General features: G+C 40.9%; 2 protein-coding genes across 2 annotated transcripts; one reads left to right on the top strand and one right to left on the bottom strand.

Moving 5' to 3' along the window:
• Positions 1–611: 611 nt before the first annotated feature.
• On the top strand, positions 612–4,084 carry adob (2-aminoethanethiol (cysteamine) dioxygenase b). The gene has a single exon (XM_067610811.1). The coding sequence runs from the start codon at positions 695–697 to the stop codon at positions 1,427–1,429; it is 735 nt and encodes a 244-aa protein (XP_067466912.1). The 5' UTR covers positions 612–694; the 3' UTR covers positions 1,430–4,084.
• Positions 4,085–7,634: 3,550 nt separating this feature from the next.
• Positions 7,635–11,442, bottom strand: egr2a (early growth response 2a). The gene is made up of 2 exons (XM_067610810.1): positions 10,319–11,442; positions 7,635–10,151 (listed from the first exon to the last, which is right to left on the bottom strand). Exons 1-2 carry the CDS (start codon positions 10,470–10,472, stop codon positions 9,085–9,087), a joined length of 1,221 nt encoding a protein of 406 aa, XP_067466911.1. The 5' UTR covers positions 10,473–11,442; the 3' UTR covers positions 7,635–9,084.
• Positions 11,443–20,829: the final 9,387 nt, after the last annotated feature.

Raw genomic sequence — 20,829 nt, 5'->3', positions numbered from 1 at the left:
GCAGCGAGCTCTCACTCTGCCGGCATTTCAGGATACCTCAAACATCATCAAAAATGTCCTGAGATGTGTAGTTTTATCATTTTTGTTTTTTTTAAATTTTTGATTTGATTGAAATTATTTTATGTTTATGTTATATATTTGTTTGGGCTGATGAGATTGGTTGTTTTGGTCATGACATGTCATTCCTATTCTGTGTTTAGAGTGGTGGCCAGGACCTCCAGAGCCATTGTGCACAGCTTGAAAAATGACACTAGTATAAATAAATGCATAAATAAATAGTTAAATACATAATAAATACAATTGGTGCAATACAGCTGGTAATGAAAAGGAACTTTTGTATTTCTACTTATATTTATTTATGCATTTATTTATACTTATGTCATTTTCTGTCCTCCATACCACTGTGTGTGCATATATATATATATATATATATATCAAGTATATGTTATACCCCCCAAACACACACACACACACACACACACTGACCCTGACACACACACACACACACACACACACACACACACACACACACACACACACACACACACACACACACACACGCAAAACCCCAGGGGACAAGAATGTCAGCCGAGTGACTCCTCTTGTTCATAGACGATCTTCGGCGCTAACTAAAGGGCTACCGCTAGCGTACAGCGGACACCGGACAGCGGGCAGCGTCGTTCCTCGCGTCGGTATGATGCCATGCGACAGCAACATGACCTCCATAGTGCAGAGAATCGCTCGGCAGGCTCTCCTCACCTTCCGAAGCCCACCTCGGATCGGGGAAGAGGCCAGTAAATCCTTCCTGGAGAACCACAGCAAGCTGAAGAGCCTGATGACGGAAGTGCGGGCGGCGGACCTGCATCTAGTCCCGCGGAGAGCCTCCGACAGCCCGCCCGCCGTGCCCGCTCCGCCCCCGGTCACCTACATGCACATCTGCGAGACGGACCAGTTCAGCATGGGGGTGTTTCTGCTGAAGAGCGGCGCCTCCATCCCGCTGCACGACCACCCGGGGATGCACGGCATGCTCAAAGTCATGTACGGAAAGGTCCGGATCAGCTGCTTCGACCGGCTGCAGCGGAGCCCGCAGGCGGCCCAGCCGGGCGCGCTGCGGCGCTCCGTGCTCCGCTCCACCGCGGAGTACACGGAGGACAGCGACCCGTGCGTCCTCTCCCCTGACCGAGACAACCTCCACCAGATCGACGCCGTGGACGGCCCGACGGCGTTCATGGACATCTTGGCCCCGCCGTACGACCCGGACGACGGCAGAGACTGTCACTATTACCGGGTGCTGACAGACGCGGAGGAGGGGGAACACACGGAGCAGAGGGAGCAGAAGGAGAAGGAGGTCTGGCTCATGGAGATCTCACAGCCTCCGGAGTTCTGGTGCGGAGGGGAGCCGTACCCGGGCCCGGAGGTCAGCCTCTGAGCCGTAAAAATGTCTTCTTTTCTCGGCCTGGTCGGGTTCATGCACCCGGTCGTGACACAAGGCCGGAGCTCATAGACATGTTTGGACAATCTGGGCTAAATGAAGGGTCACACTTAATCATTGTGATTTGTCAGTGTGCATGTGAAACAATTACAGTCTAGAGTCAACATTTTGGCTTTTATTTATAACCAACAAAGAATGTAATTTCCACCTGCTCCTGTAGAGAGATGATACAGCACAAAGTTAGGTGAGCTCATTGTTTGGCTCAGTGGTGAACAGCTGCAACTCTGCTTCTCAAAGGTGAAATATAATAACTCAAAGTTTCCATTTCACTTGAACAAAAATTGCAGCCTCAGGCGTCTCTAAACAACATCCAGATCCCCCCTCTGACTCTTTTTCTAAGGATTATTAATGTCAGGAAAGTAGATCATTCAATAATTTTCTTGCTCTTGATGCATTTACAGGTCATCTTTATTGCGAGGATGCTATTTGTTGAGTATTAGGAAATGAAATCACACAAAACAAGACATTTGAGACATATTAGAAGACATTAATTAGAAAAAACTCGAATGTTTTTGTCACTGTGGGATTGTAGATGTTTGAACGAAACACTAAACAACATCCTGATTCCCTTTTTCTGTATCAGTTTTAAGGATCTTATCATCAGGAAAGCAGATAATTGAATCATTTTCTTGCTTTTGATGCACTCGCTGGTTCTCAGTACTGCAGGAATGCTATTTGTGGAGTATTAGGGAATGAAATCACACTTTTATGATGCTTTTTTTTCCTCCTCATAATCATGTCATTTTCGTCCATTTTGTCGTCCTGTGTTGTTTGTGAACGATCTCTAAAAGTGATCCCGGCGTGGGGGAGAAGACGAGTCCGTCTCTGAGCTTAGAAGCAACTAAATCTCAGGACATTTTGTGTTTGACGATCGACAGCTGTAACTGGAGAAAGAGAGGACTTTCACTTTTTACAGATCTTGAAAAGAAAAAATGCTGCACAGGTCGACAGAAGCGAAGTGTTTTTGGTAGAAGAGCGAGGTGGAAGGTTTGACTCCTGCAGCCTCATCTTTATCCCAAACAAAAATGTCAAAAACTATGAAAATGACTTCTTTTTTTTTCAGCTTCACCACATGCACGTCTGGGTTGATTTGATGGATTTATTGTGATTTAAATGTGGGTTTTGTAAACATTGTGGCTGAGATTACGACCCTGTGAGGTGCTTTGCGTGAAAGATGCCAACAGATGACAAGTCGATGGTGTGCAGGATGCTGATGCTGCGTTCAGGAGACGTCGGGAAGTCTGGATTTGCTGCTTGTATCTTGGTTGAAGTGTAAACATTACATTCTGTATTTTTATTCACCATTAAATGCGCTAAATTTCATATTTCAGTATCACATGACCTTCAATCTAAAGCAAGCGATTTTTTTTGTATGATAGTCGGAGTCATAACCTGCTAGATGTGAATTCCAGACGTCTGACTGCATCTTGAACGCAGCGAATGAGCTGAGTTTCTCTGCAGAAGGTTGATGTGCATAAAATCGTCTTCCTGCTTCAGGCTTTGTGTTGTTTTTGTTTTTCCCGGGCAGATGAGGAACAGTGTGAATCTTCAGGTCTCCTTTTTGAAGACTCAGAAATATCAAAAAAAAAAACTGCAGGTTTTCTTACATTTTGATTTGGAGTTGGATCCTCAGGACTGTGTTGTGTTTTCTTAGCACAAAGTTTTAGAGCTGCAACGTTTAATCGATCAGTTGATTTGAGAGAAAATGAATCTGCGACTGTTTTTGATAATTCAATCGAGCAAAAATGACCCAAACATTCAGTTTTCAGCTTCTCAGATGTGAAGAAACGACTCTCCTGCAACGATGAATTGATTAGTTGCCAGTCATTTTTTTAAAAAAATGTCCAAATTCCCTGATTCCAGCTTCTAAAATGTGAATATTCTTTGGTTTCTTTAGTCTTCATGACAGTAAACTGAATATCTTTTGGGTTGTGGACAAAATGAGACATTTGAGGACGTTTTGTTGGGCTTTTGGGAAACACTGATCGACATTTTTCACCTTTTTCTGACATTTTACTGACAAAACAACTAATTGATAATGAAAATAATCGTTAGTTGCGGCTCTAAATAAATCTCCCTGAGCTGTGGGAAATGAAAGCAGGTATTTTTCACTATTTTCTGACAATTAATTGAGAGAAAAAAGACGAGTTTTCACAGGCTGTAATACATGGGAATGTTGAAGGTTTAAGTTGAGGGTTTGTGTTTATAATAAACTTCAGACAGAAGTTAAACAAGCTCAGCTGTAAAGATGTGATTTAATGGTCAAAAAGTTATTGACAGCATGACAGTAAAGCACATGATGCGTCATCAACGGCTGTTTTAGGAGAACTGAATCATTTGAAAAGTGAAAGGACACGTTTTGAATAACTTCTTTCTTAAACAGGTGAATATTAATTATAAAAAAAACATCTCAGAAGGGTGAAAAGGAGTGAAGTCTGTATGTGTTTGTGGTTGTGTGATTGTAGAAAGCTCTTAATCAGTCCGGAATCTGATCCAGTCGATGTTAAATGAACAGTATTGATGTATTTTGCCTGTAATGAAGGTTTTTTTTTCTGTCTATTCATATAAAATGTGCCGTTTATTTTGCCTAAACACGTCTGTGTTTTTATTTGCCTCCAGATGTGACGAGCTGTTACTGGAAGTACTGAAAAGTTTAAGAAGTTTCACTGCGTCGGCGTGTTTTAGAGAAACGAGGCATGTGGTGAAAGAAGTAGTTAAAACATGAACTAAAGTATCAAAAGTAAAAGTGCTGGCTTCTTTTAGAGTGTTATATTATTATATTGTTTGTTTTTATCACTAACAAACATTTTAATGCTTTAATTCATCAATGTGGAGCCAATTTTAGACACTTTGGATAGATTAATAGAAATAGCACTGCGTCAGATTATATAAGCGTATCGTGTCTTTTTATAATAATATTTATTTTATTTAACCAGGAGAGTCCCAGTGAGATTAAGACCTGACAGAAAACACAAAAGGAAATTAAAAACAAGCATAAAGAAACTCACATTTCTAGGAATCAGTTGTTTAACCAGCTGAATTAAAACCCAGAGAATCTGATTCTTAATTCTTTCATTTGGGATTTAAATGTGTTTAATGAGATTCAGTCATTCTGCAACATAGTCCGGACCAAGGACCAAGAATTGTCTTTTATTTATAATAATAATAATAATAATAATAATAATAATAATAATAATAATAATAATAATAATGATGATAATAATCTTTAGACAGACAAAGCAAATGTAGAACAATGCAAAGCAAAGACACAACACAAAACACAATAGAGAGATGATAAAAAGATTAAAAGACAACACAAAGATGATCTAAAGACGACATTAAATAAAAGCAAGTCTGTAAAAATGAGTTTTAAGAGGTGATTTAAAAGAAGTCACTGATTCTGCAGCTTTATCTCTTCGGGCAGGTCGTTCCAAAGTCGAAGGGTCCTGATGACCTTTAGGTTTAAACCTCGACTTTAAGACAGACAGAACATTTCTGTTACGTAGCTTTGAGCTTCAGACCCAGACGTGCTTGAAAAGTGATCAGTAAAATCTTAAAGTCAATTCTAAAACAAGCAGTGAGCCAACAGAGAGGAGGCAGGATCGAGATGATGTGATCTGTTAAAACCAGTAAGAAGCCGAGCTGCTGCGTTCAGAGGAGGGAGTTACAGTAATCTAGTCTGGAGAAAATGAAAGTGTGGATGATTTTTTTTTTTCCTAGAAATGATTCTTATTTGGAGGAAGCAGGACTGAACAACTTTTGTAATGTTTAAAACTTAAACTGTTCTCTCAGATTTCTGGCAGCGGGGCTTCATGTAGGTGGAGAGGGAACCAAGACTGATGGGGGTTTTACAGATTAGGGGGACTGAACAGAATCATTGAGTTGAAGGAAATTTTGCTTCATGTAACAATGTAAAAGCTTCAACTCACAGCAGTAATAAACCTCAAGGAAGCCTGGATGATAATAATAATAATAATAATAATAATAATAATAATAATAATACACTTTATTTATATAGTACCTTTCACACAAAGATTAAAAAAAAAAAAAGAAAATAGACAATTTAAACAACAGAATATTAAATCTTCATCTGAAAAGCAACTAAAACTGTCAAATAAATGTAGTGGAGTAGAAGTATAAAGTAGCATCAAATGGAAAGTACAAGTACCTCAAAATTGTACTTAAATACAGTACTTGAGTTAATGTATTTAGCTACATTCCACCACTGGTCTCTAAAGAATATTGTCACACAAAAAAATTAATGAAGGAATTAAACTTTTGTTCTTATATTCAGGGACTTTCGTTTTTTACTGCGAAGATACACGTAAACATAAAAACAGAATACTGAAGACAAAGGTCAAAAACAGCAAAATAATCAGTGTATGTGTTGATCTTTTGCTTCGCTTGTATCATAAATGTTTTGTAAAATTCATCTGAAATATAAACGTTCAGCACAAGAGAAGCTCAACTGTTTCCATTTATGATTATATGACAGAAAACAAAGAAAAGGCTGTTATATGTAACCGCAGGTCACCACAGCATCATGTGGCTCTGCACGTCAGAAGAGTGGTTTCAACTCTCTGCTAAAAAGGTCAAAGGTCAAACAGAAGACTGCAACTGAGCTGGACGGGCTCATAGTGAAGATGAACTCCGTTGATTTTACACATTAAAATCTGTTTTCTGTTTTGATCAAAAAGCAGCATAAAGTCTTTTGTGTCTCTCAGCGAGCAGATACGTGGTTTGATCATGTGACTCCAGAACTGCGGTTACGGTCTGGTGAGGTTTAGGGGAAAGATCCTGGTTTGGGTTAAAATGATCAATTTGTTAAGGTTAGAGAAACATGTGATGTGGGTTAAAGTTACTACTTCCTTAAAGTGAAGCTGCTTTCAGGAATAAGAATGTGTGTAATAAAAAAAACCCAATATGTCCAGTTCTGCTAAACCGTCCATCCATGTTAGTCTGACATCAAATGTTAAATCAGTGGAAAACTCTCTAACGCTTTTAATAATAAAGTGTTTGTTGACTTGCAATTTTTTTAACTTTTGGAAGCAAACAATCCAGATCCTGTCCTCTCACGAAGTTTCAGGAGCAGGACCACACCTCAATTACGCCACTTCCTATAAATATCACCTAACCCTCTCCTCTTCTTCTACTGTCGTATTCTGCGCCCCTCCCTCCCGCCCTATTTCTCTCTTTCTGCTTCTTCCTCTCCTTCGTAGGGTCCTGAGGGGGTCCGCTGTTGCCCGGGTGCTGCAGCGGATTCCCCGTAAGCTTCCCCACAACGCATTCAGCGACTGGAAGAACTTTGCACATTAATTGTTTTCCTCAATAAATCATCCAAACGCATCTCGTTGATGGTGTGGTCCTTGCTAGTGAAAAACGACTCGATCGGTCGTTAATGTGACATGTTTACGTTCAAGTGACAGATCCCTCGAAAGGCTTATGACCGGAGTAAAGGAGAAAATAAGATGAAGTACAGTAAATATATGCGATAAAGTCCACACGGGTCGGGTTGGATGGATGAGTCAACAAAACATCTGACTTGAACAAGTGAGATCACTGTTTGTGTCCGTTTTTGGGTTTTTTTTTAATCATGACCACAATCGTCTCCTAACCTTCACCACGTGGTTTTTATTGGTCTCCTAAGCTTAAACGATGAGTCTGGTGATTTTCTACATTCTTCCTCTCATGTTTGGATCCAAACCAACAATGAACTGATCTACTAACAAGTGTTGTGTCTGTGTATCTAAAGCCTGATGTATCTTATTTATTCCTCCGTTGTTGCTCCAGAAACTATTATAAACACATCAGTGAGTCACATCGCTGCACTGGGTGACATGTTCCTTCATCATGAAGAGTTTGGTCACATTAGTTTGTTTAGAAACGGCTCCAAAGACTAATAACAGCGTCATGTTTTCAGTCTCTGGAGAGTAGTTCTGTGTAAGGCAGATGCTACTGAGCATGTCTTGACTTTATTCTACGTTCTTCGTTTCTCTTCGGATGGAGTTTTGCACAAAGACAAAAAGTCCCTAAAGTTCTCCGAAAATAATGTTAATTTGAACATCTACATTTCATGTGCTGATGAAGATCATGTGATGTGTTTAAAAGCTCCAGAACAGCCAAAATAAAGAGCAGCGACAACTCAACGAGTCAACATTTATTTGCATTTGATGAGAAGCATCAGTCCAGCAGAATAAAAGCTTTAGTGCTCGACCAGTTTGCATAAAAATTATAAAACACACACACAAAAAAAAAACTTTTCATTTTTCCAGTGACTTTCTCTCTTTCTCTCGTTATCTCACATTCATCAGGTAGAAAAGCAGGTCGGATCTTAACAAGTATCAACACCTCTGTGCACCTGAAAACATTAAAAAAATAAAATAAAAGTAACAGATCATCAGGCTACAATCCTGTGAAACAGAGTTCCATGTGTTGTATTTAATCATTAATTAAAAACCAAATTCAACTCTTGAATGAAACATATTGATCCGTGTCAACATTTCTGAAGTAATACAAAAAAAAAAACTGTGTTGCTCTCCTTTGCCCCGCCCCCTGATGTGTGATGTCACAGCGTCTCCTGGGTGCACTGTGACATCACTTCCCTCCTTTTCCCTCCGACAAGCAGTTTTAAAAATTGTGTAGCAGGCATAGTCGTATATCGTGAAACAGTGCTTGAAATCGGTTTTTATCGACCTTTCGAGATGTTGCAGTGACAAGTTTGTATAAAACATATAAAACCTGCAAAACATCTTTAATATCAGTTGATACTTACAGGATCTTTTCAGCTGTTTGATGATGTTAAATATCCTGATGTAGCTACTTTTTAACAGTGTAAAGAGAAGATGTGGAGGTGGATTTCAACAGAAGAATCCCCTTTTTCTCACCGCAAAACTGAAATTCTTGTTTCATTATATCAGTTTGCGAGTGAAATTATATCATTTTGTTTATGGGAAGAGGTTGCTGTAGGTCTGTGTGTGTGGATGTGTGATTATTGATGATTATTCCCGACTTGCTGTGTTTTTTTTTTCCTGGAATGAACAGGTTTTTGACTACAAATGAAACCAAACCGCCTGCAGCTGGAGGCGGTGCAGCAGCAGCAGCAGCAGCAGCAGCAGCAGCAGCATCCTTTTGACTCAGCTGTCTTTCATGATTTTGGTCTCATCTCTTCAGCCTAAATTGTGACAGAATCCCTGAGAGCATGCATGGAGCATAGACAGTGAACATAATGTGTTATCACAGAGCACTAAAGCAGTCCGGAGCATCTTGACAAACTCTGAAACCGGTTGTGTTTTGGAGAGCATTACATTAACTCCCTTTAGGTTTCATATAATTTAATACTAAATTGTCCAGCTGTGCTATTGACATATGTTCCTAGTAATGATCTGATAAGAAATGAAGAAGACATGATCAAACACATCATTGAACTCTGGTTCTGAGTCTCCCTGATGGGAAAATTGCAGAAATTGTTTCTAAACAGATTCCTGGCTTTTTGTAACTCCAAGATCAAATTTGGACTGTGACAGGAGCCGTACAGCCCGTGTTTAAACTCATAAAGTTTACATTCAGCAGCATCTGCCCATGCGCGGTGAGGTTTAGGACGCAGAGGACTTTTTCTCCTTCTGCCGGAGGTGAATCTTCATGTGCCTCCTTCTCTCATCACTGCGGGCGAACTTCCTCCCGCACTGGTCGCAGGAGAAGGGTTTCTCCCCCGTGTGCGTGCGGATGTGCGTGGTCAGGTGGTCGCTGCGGCTGAAGTTCCTCATACAGATGCGGCACTGGAAGGGTTTGTGGCCGGTGTGGATGCGCAGGTGCCGGCTCAGCTCGTCCGACCTGGAGAACCTACGGTCACAGCTCTCCGCCGGGCACGGATACGGCCTCTGGTGCACGGGGGTCTTGCTCGGCCGGTTCGGATACTTCCTGGGTCTCAGGATCGGCCTGAGAGGGAGGTTCTGGTGGCTGGGGAAAGCGGCGGCCATCGGGCCCTCAGTTGCCGGTGAGGGCGCACTGAGCGTAAAGTTCCTGATGGTGTTGAGAGGCGTGAGAGGTGGCGGCACCCTGAGCGAGTCCAGCGGGTACGGGAGGGATTTCCTCTCCGGGAAAGCCCCCTGGATGTCTCTCTGACAGCTCTGCTGGTAGAAGCCTCCATACTCTGGCATGATGGAGAGCAGCGCGGTGCCGTCTACGGTCGGTTTGGGCGCAGAGTTGTAGGACGGAGGCGGGTGGTAGGACACGGCGCAGGTGGACGTCGCCAGGTATCCCGCCGCCGACTGGTCCTGATACATGTCCCCGCTGCAGGAGTAGGAGGGGGCCGGGTGTGGGTGGGGGTGGGGGTGAGGGTGCGCGTACATGTGAGTGATGTCCGGCGGGCCGTGCGCCATGGTATCGTCCCCCGCGTCCGCTGCGTCTCCTCCTCCTCCTCCTCCTACTCCTGCGTAAATATTGGGCGATACTGACGGAGAACCAGACACCGTGGCCGGTCCCGGGGTGGCGATGTCAGCGCTGACCACGTTAATGATGTCCCCGGGAGTCCACGGTCCTCCTGCAACCCTGGACTCCACCGAGAACTTGCCGGTAAACGCCAAAGGGTGCGTGCGTAATGTTGCCACGTACTGCGCGTGGCAAAGGTCAGATTCGCTCCTCTCTTCGAACAGAAGGTCACCTGAAAAATGTAGAGAAAGTTCATATTTTAATGGAAATAAACTATCACATAAACATCACTTTAAAAAATGATATTATCCTAAATGTCATTGAACAAAATATACAGTTTTGAATTTTGTATTTTCACTGATCGACTCAAACATCCATCCAAACGACACAGATTCTTACCGCCTTCATCGGGTTTCCCTCCATATTCATCCTCCCCTACAGCCTCTTCTTTAAAAACAACCGTCTGTGCATCCAGCCCCCCCTCAACGGAGCGAATACTGTCTACGAGACTGCTGAGAGACGCAGAAACTTCATCAACTATTTTAGCGGTCATTCCGTCTTTTGAGGTGGAGATTCAAACTAATAATATGATTGAGTCGGTTTCTCCAGTTTAATCTCTCACATTATGAATATTTCTCCTCATTTTGCCTGTTAACCCTTGTCTGATCCGCCTCTCATCTCTTGTAAATAGCTGCTGCATGGTGCAGTATGGTTATAAAGGGAATCTCTGGGTGTCCCGGAACGTCATTTACCAAATATGGAGTTGAGTTTTAAAAAAAAAAAAAAAAAGGGAACTCCAAAAATAGGGCTGATGGTGCTCGCCGTGACGAAACGTGGAAAAAAAATTACATCTTCCAGCTTCAGATATTACGCGTAAAACCGGCAATTTTTGTCATAAAGGAAATGTGATGTTTCTATTTTAAGATTGATCACAAACTGCTGCCGTTGCTGCTTTCGGCCTCGTGTCAAGGAAAACAAAAGAAGCTCCATCATTCGGAATTCCGGTCACACTTAATACCCATAAATGGATTCTCCGGTGAGGTGAGAGGATCTCTGCCTGCTTATAAGGCTGGTATCCGGGTAAAACCGAGATACATTGTGTTGTCTCTGTGCCAGCTGAGCCCACACACTGACTGCACAGACCTATTTGTTTTCTCTCTCTTGCCTTGTCAGGATTAGATTAGTTTGTTGACCTCCTTTAGTCCTCAGGTCGCCCCAACAAGATGCTCAAAATCAAGATTTAGACTCTTTTCTTTTTTATTATTCCTGCAGCCCTAAAAACACGCAGGCTAGCATGTTTTTATATAGTTTGTTTATTTATTTATTTATAATTCATTAAATAATCAAATTGATTCATAAATCAGTTTTAGGGCTGTATATGAGTGCCATAAACTTTATTCATGTTGATGCAGAGTTCTGTTATTGATACAAATCTGCAAAGTTATGCTGAGTTTACGTCTGATCCAGAAACTGGTTCAATATATATTATAATATATTACTGTATCCAAAATCATTTAACCTGAGCCGAACCCTAAAAGAAACTGTTAAAACTTAATAAACTGCAGAATTTTCTTATTTGCTTGCTATACAAACTCAATCTTTGTAAAGCACAACGGTACTTTGAGCTAAATGTGACTGCCGACATGCCAACATGCTGATGTCACGTCAATGTCAGTTTTGCAGGTGTTTGGTCACAAACAAATGTATTGGAGAAATTAACATTTTTAACCAGATGATGGTGCTCAATGAAAAGTCAGAGGATCACCATGGTGATCCATCTGATTATATTAAAAAGCATGCTAGAGGAAAAGTCAGAGGATGACCAAAGTCAGCAGGATTCATCCTCTGGGGAAAATGAATGTCTGAATCAAATTTAACCAAAAATACTTGTCAAGATACATCAGTAAAGGCCAAAAATGTCCACCTGCTGGAGGCGCTAGATTAAAGTCAGAGGATCACCAAAGTCAGCAGGATTCATGAATGTCTGCACAAAGTCACATTGAGATATTTAACTGGATAAATTCAAATTTTGACTTGATGAAAAGTCAGAGGATCCAGATTGACGGTACAAAGTTTTGTGTCCATTCATCTGACAGATATTAAAATATTTGTCAGGATCAGTGAAAACTTTGACCTGCTGGTGGCGCTAGATGAAAAATCAGAGGATCACCAAAGTTATTCCGATACTTCTTGAGGGGAACATGAATGTTTGTACCAAATTTCATATCAATCCATCCGATAGTTGTGTAGATATTTCAGTCTGAATCAAAGACAGTGGACGGACCTCAGAGCTGTGAAGCTAACGCGGCTAATAAGAAATCAGCAGTTGTTTTCTTAATGCTCTTCAAGCAATATGCTGTCATATCCCTCCAGTGTGTGTTCGCCTTAAGATGTCTCAGGGTGCGTTAAACCACACGTTTTTATTCACATTTTCAATTTCCACATGTGTGGAAACGCCAGAAATTCAAAATATTGCAAAAACATTTTCAAGCTGAGGTGTTAAAGTTGTTGTGTGGATAAAAAAGCAAATGTTTGGTTTAGATGGAAACCTGACTGGAGAGAGACTTTGTTGATCCTCTGACTTTAATCTAGCAACACCAGAGGGTTTACTGACATTGCCTTGATATTCGGTTCAGATATTCATGTTGCCCAGAGGATGAATCTTAATGACTTTGTTGATCCTCTGATCCTTCGAAACATCTCAACATCTACAACAAACAGAAATGTCATATTTCCTTCATGGTTTTCCATCGTTTTAATGACATCATCTCATTGTGTCCTCTTCTTCTGCGCTGATTTAATGGCACCAACTGGAGAATTAGTGTTTATCTTCTAATATTCACACAACAGGAGTGGACGCAAATTTCTTTTGCTCTACATTTGGGTGAAATGTAGATTCAGTTGCATCTTGAGGGGAAAATCTGCAGATATTCATGTTTCCCGGAGGATGAATCCTTATAGATGCGATGAGTATAAACTACAAGATGTTTAAACCGTGATAGTGTTTGATTTGTTAATGTGCTGAACAGATAGTTGATCAAAGCGAAGCCTTCTGCCGGATCGACTGAGCGCTGGAGAGACGAGCGCAGCGAGCAGGAGGACTGCAGCTCTCACAGCCTTTTGAACGCCCACAGTTACAAAAATGTTGGTGTGTATTGTCGTTGTGTGGCGAGCCGCCCACCCTGTGGCAGATGGGGGTTTGGTCGATCCACGCACACACACACACACACACACACACACACACACACACACACACACACACACACACTTAAGAAAAACACACATTTTTTAGTGCTTAATCTCACAAACACAAACACTCTCCCACACACACACACACACACACCCTTTCACTTTCTCTCAGTGTAACTCACAAATACACACATTTTCTCTCTTTCTCTGTCAGAATCTATCGTACACACACACACACACACACACACACACACACACACACACACACACACACACACAGGGAGCTCCGTGGGGACGATGCCCTGCTTCCACCCTTCGCCCACGCTCCTCCAGGCCGCCGAGGCTCTGGGGGGTTTTTGGTTTTGTGTTTGGTGGCTCGGGGTGTCAGCCGGGGGTCCGGCGACTCGGCAGTCCCCAACACGCCGATTAATCATCTGTCATCTGTGTTTTTTGTTAATATGGATCTTTGTCTTCGTCCTCAAACGGACGCTCGGGTCGGGCCTGCTGCCTGCCGCCCTCGTTTCCATTTTTTTGCAAACTGAATATCACTGAAAAACAGCAAAAAAAACAAAAAAACGCCTCTTTCTGCTGTTTTCTTTCTCGGCACTGAGGGTTTTATGGAGTCATCTGCTGTTCGAGCAAATTTCGTGACCTTTGACACCTCGTATTGACACCTCATTTTTGTAGTATCAAAAATACAGGAGCGGTAGTGAAACAATGGGAAGCTTTTCTTCCCTCCTGATAAAGAAATATGAAGATTTTTACCTCAGTTTTGTTGCTTTGTTCACAGTTTTCTGCACACTTCTCTCATCCGTCTTAATGCTAACTGATGCTAACTGCTTTGCACAGTAATCTGCTTTTTTTTTTACACACTTTCCGAGGAATAGATGACAGCATTCTTCTAATATCAAATTTTCTTCAGTTCTCGACAAACATACAAAATTTTTCTCACTTTTGCCGCCTATTTTTAAAACTCTCCATTGGTGTGTTTATTATTTTAAATGTCAGTTCTAGATGTTTCAAACTTTATTCCAAATCCTCCACATGGATCAGTAAAGTCTCATCCTTTTGAGTGTGTTTTTACTGATTTAGAGGATATTTTTGTTCATTTTTGCTGACTTGGGAAATGTCGATTCACTACAGATCTTAGCGTTAGCATTCAGCTTCAGGACTGATAACAGACGGACATAAAACAATACAAACACCTTGTATATTCCATCCAGAAAAACAGCACAAAACTGTATAAACACCACAGAAGAAATACATTTTTTTGCATTATTTTATGGTATTTTCTTGAAACTGAAGGCCTGATATTGTGCATGTTGATCATTTTCAAACAGTTTCCAGTTCTCATCCTTGTTTTGTGTGTTTTCTTGATTGAATAAAGCAAAGAGTAGACAATCAATAAGTTTGGATGTTCTCTGAAGATCCACCGAATGCATTTCTTCGTCCTCTCTGACAGATATCACGCAGCCAGGTTGGATCATTTTGTCAACAAAGGACGATCTGTCTTTAAAATAAACACCATAAATCATCAGAATTTTCTGCCACCGCTGCTTCCTGTCAGAACTGTAGGTGTTTTTTTTTAAATGCTGGATGACTCATTTTCCTCGCAGTTAATCCTGCATGTTGGAAATCAAGATCGTGAAAGTAAATAATTGATAAATGATCAGTGACCAGTAGCTGTTGTTGTTTTGGTGGAGGGAAACAGATGCCAGGACTAACAAAGCACCATAAATCATCCTGATGTGGTCCTATCCTTCATATGAAACCCGTAGGTGTTTCCCAGATTTCTCATTTTTGGATTAAAGTCTTAATGTGGTCGACTCTCCCGCAGATGAGTCAGGGGTTTTGGGAGGTTTCGGCGATGAACCTTCCAACCGCGCCATCAATAGAAGCAATTGCATATTCATGGGAAATGTATTGACTGCTGAGTGTCGGATAATAGACAGGCACGTCAATGACTGTGGAGCCACAGTGAATGGCTTCAACATTATCTGCGGGACCCAGAATGTGTCATCGGTTACTCTCCGAGCTCGTCAGCCGATATCAAACGAGGATAATTAGCTTCAGATCACTTTTATAATCATGTATGAAGCCAAAGAACAACGGATCTGACGTGTTTGAGCCTCTTACAATAAACTTTATGATGCGTGAATGTTTCTAGTCACTCGTTCGGCTCCAAAAAAGCACAACATGAAACAAAAATGGAGAATAATCCATCACAGAGTATTTGTGGTTACTTGTAGATGACAGAAGACTCACATATAGAACACCACGTCACCAAAAAGCAGCATGAAAACAAAGGAAATGATGGTAAAATACGAGTAACATGAAAGCAGGTTTAACAGTTTGGCTGCAACCATGAAAATATTGCTGAACTGCATTTTGTCCTTTACATTCAAAAAAGTTGCTTTTAAAAGCCAATTTTTCAAACATTACTGCTCTCTGAACAATCTCAGAAATAAACTTCAATCAGAGGATTTTGCATTCAATTTAAACAATTTACACAAATCCCCACAAAATCTCCAAATGTCTTTTGGTCAATATGATGCCAGAAAGTAGAAACAACCCAGAGTCACATATTAAAATTAGTTTTTTATCCAGCTAACAGCCCCAAAACTGAAAAATATTCAGGTAACAATCAATTAAGACAAAGAAAAGTAGCAAATTCTCACATTTAAGTCGCTGGAACCAGACAGTGTTTTGTGTTTTTGCTTGAAAACGACTTGAAATAGTTGCAGATTCATTAACTAATCAATTAATCAACCTATTGTTCTACACTTTGCCAAAACAATACAACATCTCCTCTTACAAAATGATGAAAAGGAAACGGATTCTGTTGCTTTTCAGAAGATATTTATAGACGTTTTTTGTTCACTTTTGCTAACTTCTGAAATTTCGATTCACTACAAATCTTAGAGCTGGTATTCAGCTTCAGGACTGATAACAGAGGAACATAAAATGATACAAACACAGCACAGAACTGTAAAAACGCCACATAGGAAAACCGTTCTGCATCATCTCCCTCTTAAAACACTGCTTGTATTTCTCTTATAGCACTTTTTGAAACTATAAGCCTGATGTTGTGTTGTGTGTTAAACATTTTCGTCTGTTTTCTGTTTCACTTCACTCTCATTAGATATAGAATAAATTCCAAGTATTTCAGCTTCTTGTTCCTCTCATACTAAGTGATGTCAACACAAAAAGGGAAAAAACATCTAAAAGTTGAGCACTGGGAGACTAAAAGCCACCGATATGAACAGAAATCATGTTCTGGAGTCATGTTTTTTTAGCTTTTTTATGCCACTTAATATGATTTCTACTAGAAATTCGGATTTATCAGCAAAAGTGATCTAAATTCTACAAGTAAAACTCATTGTGAAGTAAATCTAGGCAGGTTTACCCTCAGTTAGCTCCCCGTTCATACTCAACCGATCTGGATTTACATCCTAATGTGACAAAAGCATCAAACTCACTTTAAAGCTTCAGCTGAAGAGAAATCCTCCTTCTCCTCCGTCAGGGTCCCACCAAGACGACGTCCAGCGGGCCTCCTCGCCTCCTCCTCCAGAGAGACGGAGAGGTGGACGGAGAAAGAGAAAGAGAAAGAGAAAGAGGGAGTTGAGATAGAGAAGAAGCAGAGATGCTTCCTGAGCAGCCCGTTGTTTGTCTGTCCGACCAAAAAGTTACCCGCTCTGGATTTCTCGCTCGCCCCCGGAAAGGGTCATCATCACCCGCAGTCTGAGTGGGCTGCCAATGACAAAAAGACAGAGAGAGAGAGAGAGAAAGAGAGAGAGAGAGAGAGAGAGAGAGAGAGAGTGTGTGTAGGGGGGGGAGAAACAATACGATTGTTCCCACCTCACTTTGCTTCCACCCTCACAGTTAAAATTGTTATGGTAATGAAGTGGATTTTTTGCCGGACAGCAGATTGTAACAGAGAGATGTTTCTTTGACTGGAAGTGGAGGCCCGGAGGTGTTCGGGTCAGCCGGAGAGCGCTGCCTCACCACCGGGAGCAAGGCAGCTGCTGCCCTAGACATGAAAAGGATGATGATGATGATGAGTTTTGAATGAAGTGGAGAAAGTTTAAGCTGCATTAAAGGACACATATTCTGAACATTTCCAGCTCTATATTTATATTCTGGGGCTCTACTGGAATATCTTCACATGATTTCCAGTTAAAACCTCCTTATTTATCTTCTACTGGTCCTTTATGCAGCCCCTCAGTTCAGCCTCTGTCTGAAACAGGCCGTTTTAGCTCCTGTCTCTTTAAGGCCCGCCTCCTGATGAGCCCACTCTGTTCTGATTGGTCAGCTTTCAGGAAGCTTCCTCCTGCTCCGGAGGCTACGTAAACAAACTATAGTAGCAGGATTTCACTTCTTTTTCTCCTTCTTTACTCCAAATGTCAACTTCTCAGATCCATCCGTACATGTTGGAGCTGAATCACATCTGAAATATGAGAGTGGACAACACATGGGAACACCTTAGCAACCACCTTAGCAACCACCTTAGCAACCAAGACTACAGAACGGAGGGCTGTTTATCAGCAAGGTAGAAAAAAACATTGCAAACGAAGCATTCAGAGCAGGTTGAAGCCCTGACTTTTCTACATATGTTCACCTCATGTTTTGGAGCTTTGACCATGTTTAACATCAGACATCAGAACAGGATATAAATAACAGAAAACTACAAAAAGCAGAATATGTCACCTTTAAGGATGGTAAAATCAGACAGCATCATACAGATATCATAAATATCATTTTGTTCCAGCTCTTTACTGAAGCTTTATGAGTGAAATGTTCAAACCTAATTAAGACTCCATGTTATTTATGGCTGCACTACTCCATTAAATGGAAATATTCTAAATTTTATGCACATCATTTTGCACACATTGCTCCAAAATTGCTCTGCTTTGATTAATAATCTGTGTCTGATATATATATTTTTTCAGTTCAATTACATTGTTGAAATCTTTAAAATAACATCTCTTCCTTCTCCCTCCTTTTAAAAAATCCAGAATCTCTGAATATGTAAATATCGTCCATTTCTAAAGTTTTACTGCTAGACACTCGTCCTTCACTGAACACTGTAGATGTTCAGGGCTTCAACTTTCTCTTGAACACTTTGTGACGTTTTTCTCTACCTTGCTGACGAGCTGACGTCGGCTCATCGTGCATGCCCGTAAACGTTTTTTAAGAGGTGTTTCCATGTGTTGCTCACTCTCATATTTGTGGTGTTTACTGTTGCCATGGCGACGAAGGTTGCCTAACTTTAAGGAAGTAGTAAATTTAACCCACAATTTGAACCCAAACTGTAATCTTCCCCTAACCCTAAATAATGACGCTAAAGTGGTACCCAGTGCATTAAATAATGACACCAAGGGGTCCGTATGTGACAAGTTGGGAGTGAGAAAGGGCTGGGGATGCGGGCCAAGGGAAGCTCAGGTTGGTAGCTGAGAACGGAGGTAAGCAGGGGTCCAGGGCAGGAAGCAGGGCTGACGAGATGAGGAACAGGAGACAGCAGACGGGATGGTGCAGAGGCTACGGTCTGGCGGTGTGGATTCGGCAGGGCTGAGTATAAGTAGAGGTCTTGATTATAAAACGTGTTGCAGCTGGTGGCATTCTGCTCTGAATCCAGCACACCTGTCTCCGCTCACACAATCACACACAGGGAGAGAGAGGGATGAAGCCACTAGGGAAGTGGCAGGAAGGAAGACACAGAGCAGAGGCGGGAATCATGACAAAGTTGACATTTGGGGTAAAAAAAAAGGAGAAGAAGCGGTGAAATCCTGCTACTATAGTTTGGTTGCTAAGGTGGGTGCTAAGGTGTTTCCATGTGTTATTCACTCTCATATTTCAGATGTGATTCAGCTCCAACATGTACGGATGGATTTGAGAAGTTGACATTTGGAGTAAAGAAGGAGAAAAAGAAGGGAAATCCTGCTACTATAGTTTGTTTATGTAGCCTCCGGAGTCGGAGGAAGCTTCCTGAAAGATGACCAATCAGAACAGAGTGGGTCATCAGGAGGCAGGCCTTAAAGAGACAGGAGCTAAAACGGCCTGTTTCAGACAGAGGCTGAACTGAGGGGCTGCATAAAGGACCAGTAGAAGATAAATAAGGAGTTTTTAACTGGAATTCATGCAAAGATATTCCAGTAGAGCCCCAGAATATAAATATAAACCTGGAAATATGCAGAATATGTGTCCTTTAAAATCTTTTTCTTGAACATCATGTAACTTAACAAAAATGACGCTAAACCGCTCAAGTTCTCCTTTAAATCCATTGAGATAGAAACAAAAATCAGCTGTTCACAGAAATGTTTTTGTTTTCATGTGTATTCTTGAATCAATGCATGCAAAAATGTGTGTGTATGTGTGTGTGTGTTAAAAAGGTTGCCAGAGCAAAAAGGGCAACCCCCTCCTCCTCCTCAGGGGGCTGAGTGGGCGGACGGTCCTCAGCAGATGGATTGCTGCTCGCCACTGCTCACTTCATAAACCTGAAACAGGACGAGGTGCATTAATGTAGGAAATATTATAATAATCTGGATTATTTCTTTTGTTTTGTTGTATTTTATTGCATTGGAATACAACATTTGAAAGGCTTCATTTTGATGGGTTTTTTTTTTGAGAGGTGGTATTACTGTAATATCTTTTTGTTTTTGTTCATCTGTATGTTTTTTTGGTTCTTTGTGGTTCTGTGTGCATATTTATGAACTCATATGTTGAGTGTTAGCACAAGTTAGCATTTGTAGGATTATGATGTGAACATTTTGTTTTTTTTGTAATGATAGATGTATATTTATGGAGAATACACACATGTTTGTAGTGTATATTTTTTGTGCAAATGTTTGTATTTATTACTATGTAATAAATCTGTGTGTGTTTATGCACTATACACTTTGTTTGTGTGCAAAATGCTTTTCCAGAAACATGACTGTGGGTGTGTGGGGGTTTAAAACATGTCTTCTGTCCATACTCTGAAATAAATAGATATTTATTGTACTAGTAAGAACAAGATCAACAAAGATAAAACAGCTCCCACGAGGCTTTGACAGCACAACAATGTCAAAGATCTGCTTTTATTTCAGGCTGAGCATCTTAAAATAATGTTATTTTCTAGTGTGTTTATGTGGAGCAAAGGTGGAAAAAGTTCTTTAAGATCCTTTACTAAAGTAAAAGTACCAATACTGCAATATAAAAATACTCCATTACAAGTAAAAGTCCTGCATGAAAAATCCTACTACAGTAAAAGTACATAAGTATTATGAGCTTGATGTAGTTAAAGTATTGCAGTAAAAGTACATAAGTATTATGAGCTTGATGTAGTTAAAGTATTGCAGTAAAAGTAGTGGTTTGGTCCCTCTGACTGATATATTATTATATATGACATCATTAGATTATTAATAGTGAAGCATCAGTGTTAGAGCAGCATGTTACTGTTGTAGCTGCTGGAGGTGGAGCTAGTTTACACTACTTTATATACAGTTAGCTAGTTTAGTCCAGTGGTTCCCAACCTAGGGTTCGGGCCCCTCCAAAGGGTCAGCAGATAAATCTGAGGGGTGGTGAGATGATTAATGGGAGAGGAAAGAAGAAAAAACAAAGTTCTGATACACAAATCTGTTTTCAGTTTTTGGACTTTTTCTCTAATCTTTGATTTTTGCTGAAATATTGGATCATTTGAACATTTATTGAAATAAAAGCATGTGAGAAGTTTAGAGGGAAAA

Source organism: Thunnus thynnus, chromosome 14, assembly GCF_963924715.1.
Source record: "Thunnus thynnus chromosome 14, fThuThy2.1, whole genome shotgun sequence".
Lineage (NCBI taxonomy): Eukaryota > Metazoa > Chordata > Actinopteri > Scombriformes > Scombridae > Thunnus > Thunnus thynnus.
This window is presented reverse-complemented; position numbering and strand designations above follow the sequence as displayed.

What these genes read in the sequence shown, in the direction of transcription:
- adob (XM_067610811.1), top strand. Translation starts at nt 695, where the DNA reads ATGATGCCATGCGACAGCAACATGACCTCCATAGTGCAGAGAATCGCT.
- egr2a (XM_067610810.1), bottom strand. Translation starts at nt 10,472, where the DNA reads ATGACCGCTAAAATAGTTGATGAAGTTTCTGCGTCTCTCAGCAGTCTC. An exon ending in AGGGAAACCCGATGAAGGCG is followed by an intron (nt 10,152 to 10,318) that starts GTAAGAATCTGT and finishes TACATTTTTCAG; the next exon opens with GTGACCTTCTGTTCGAAGAG.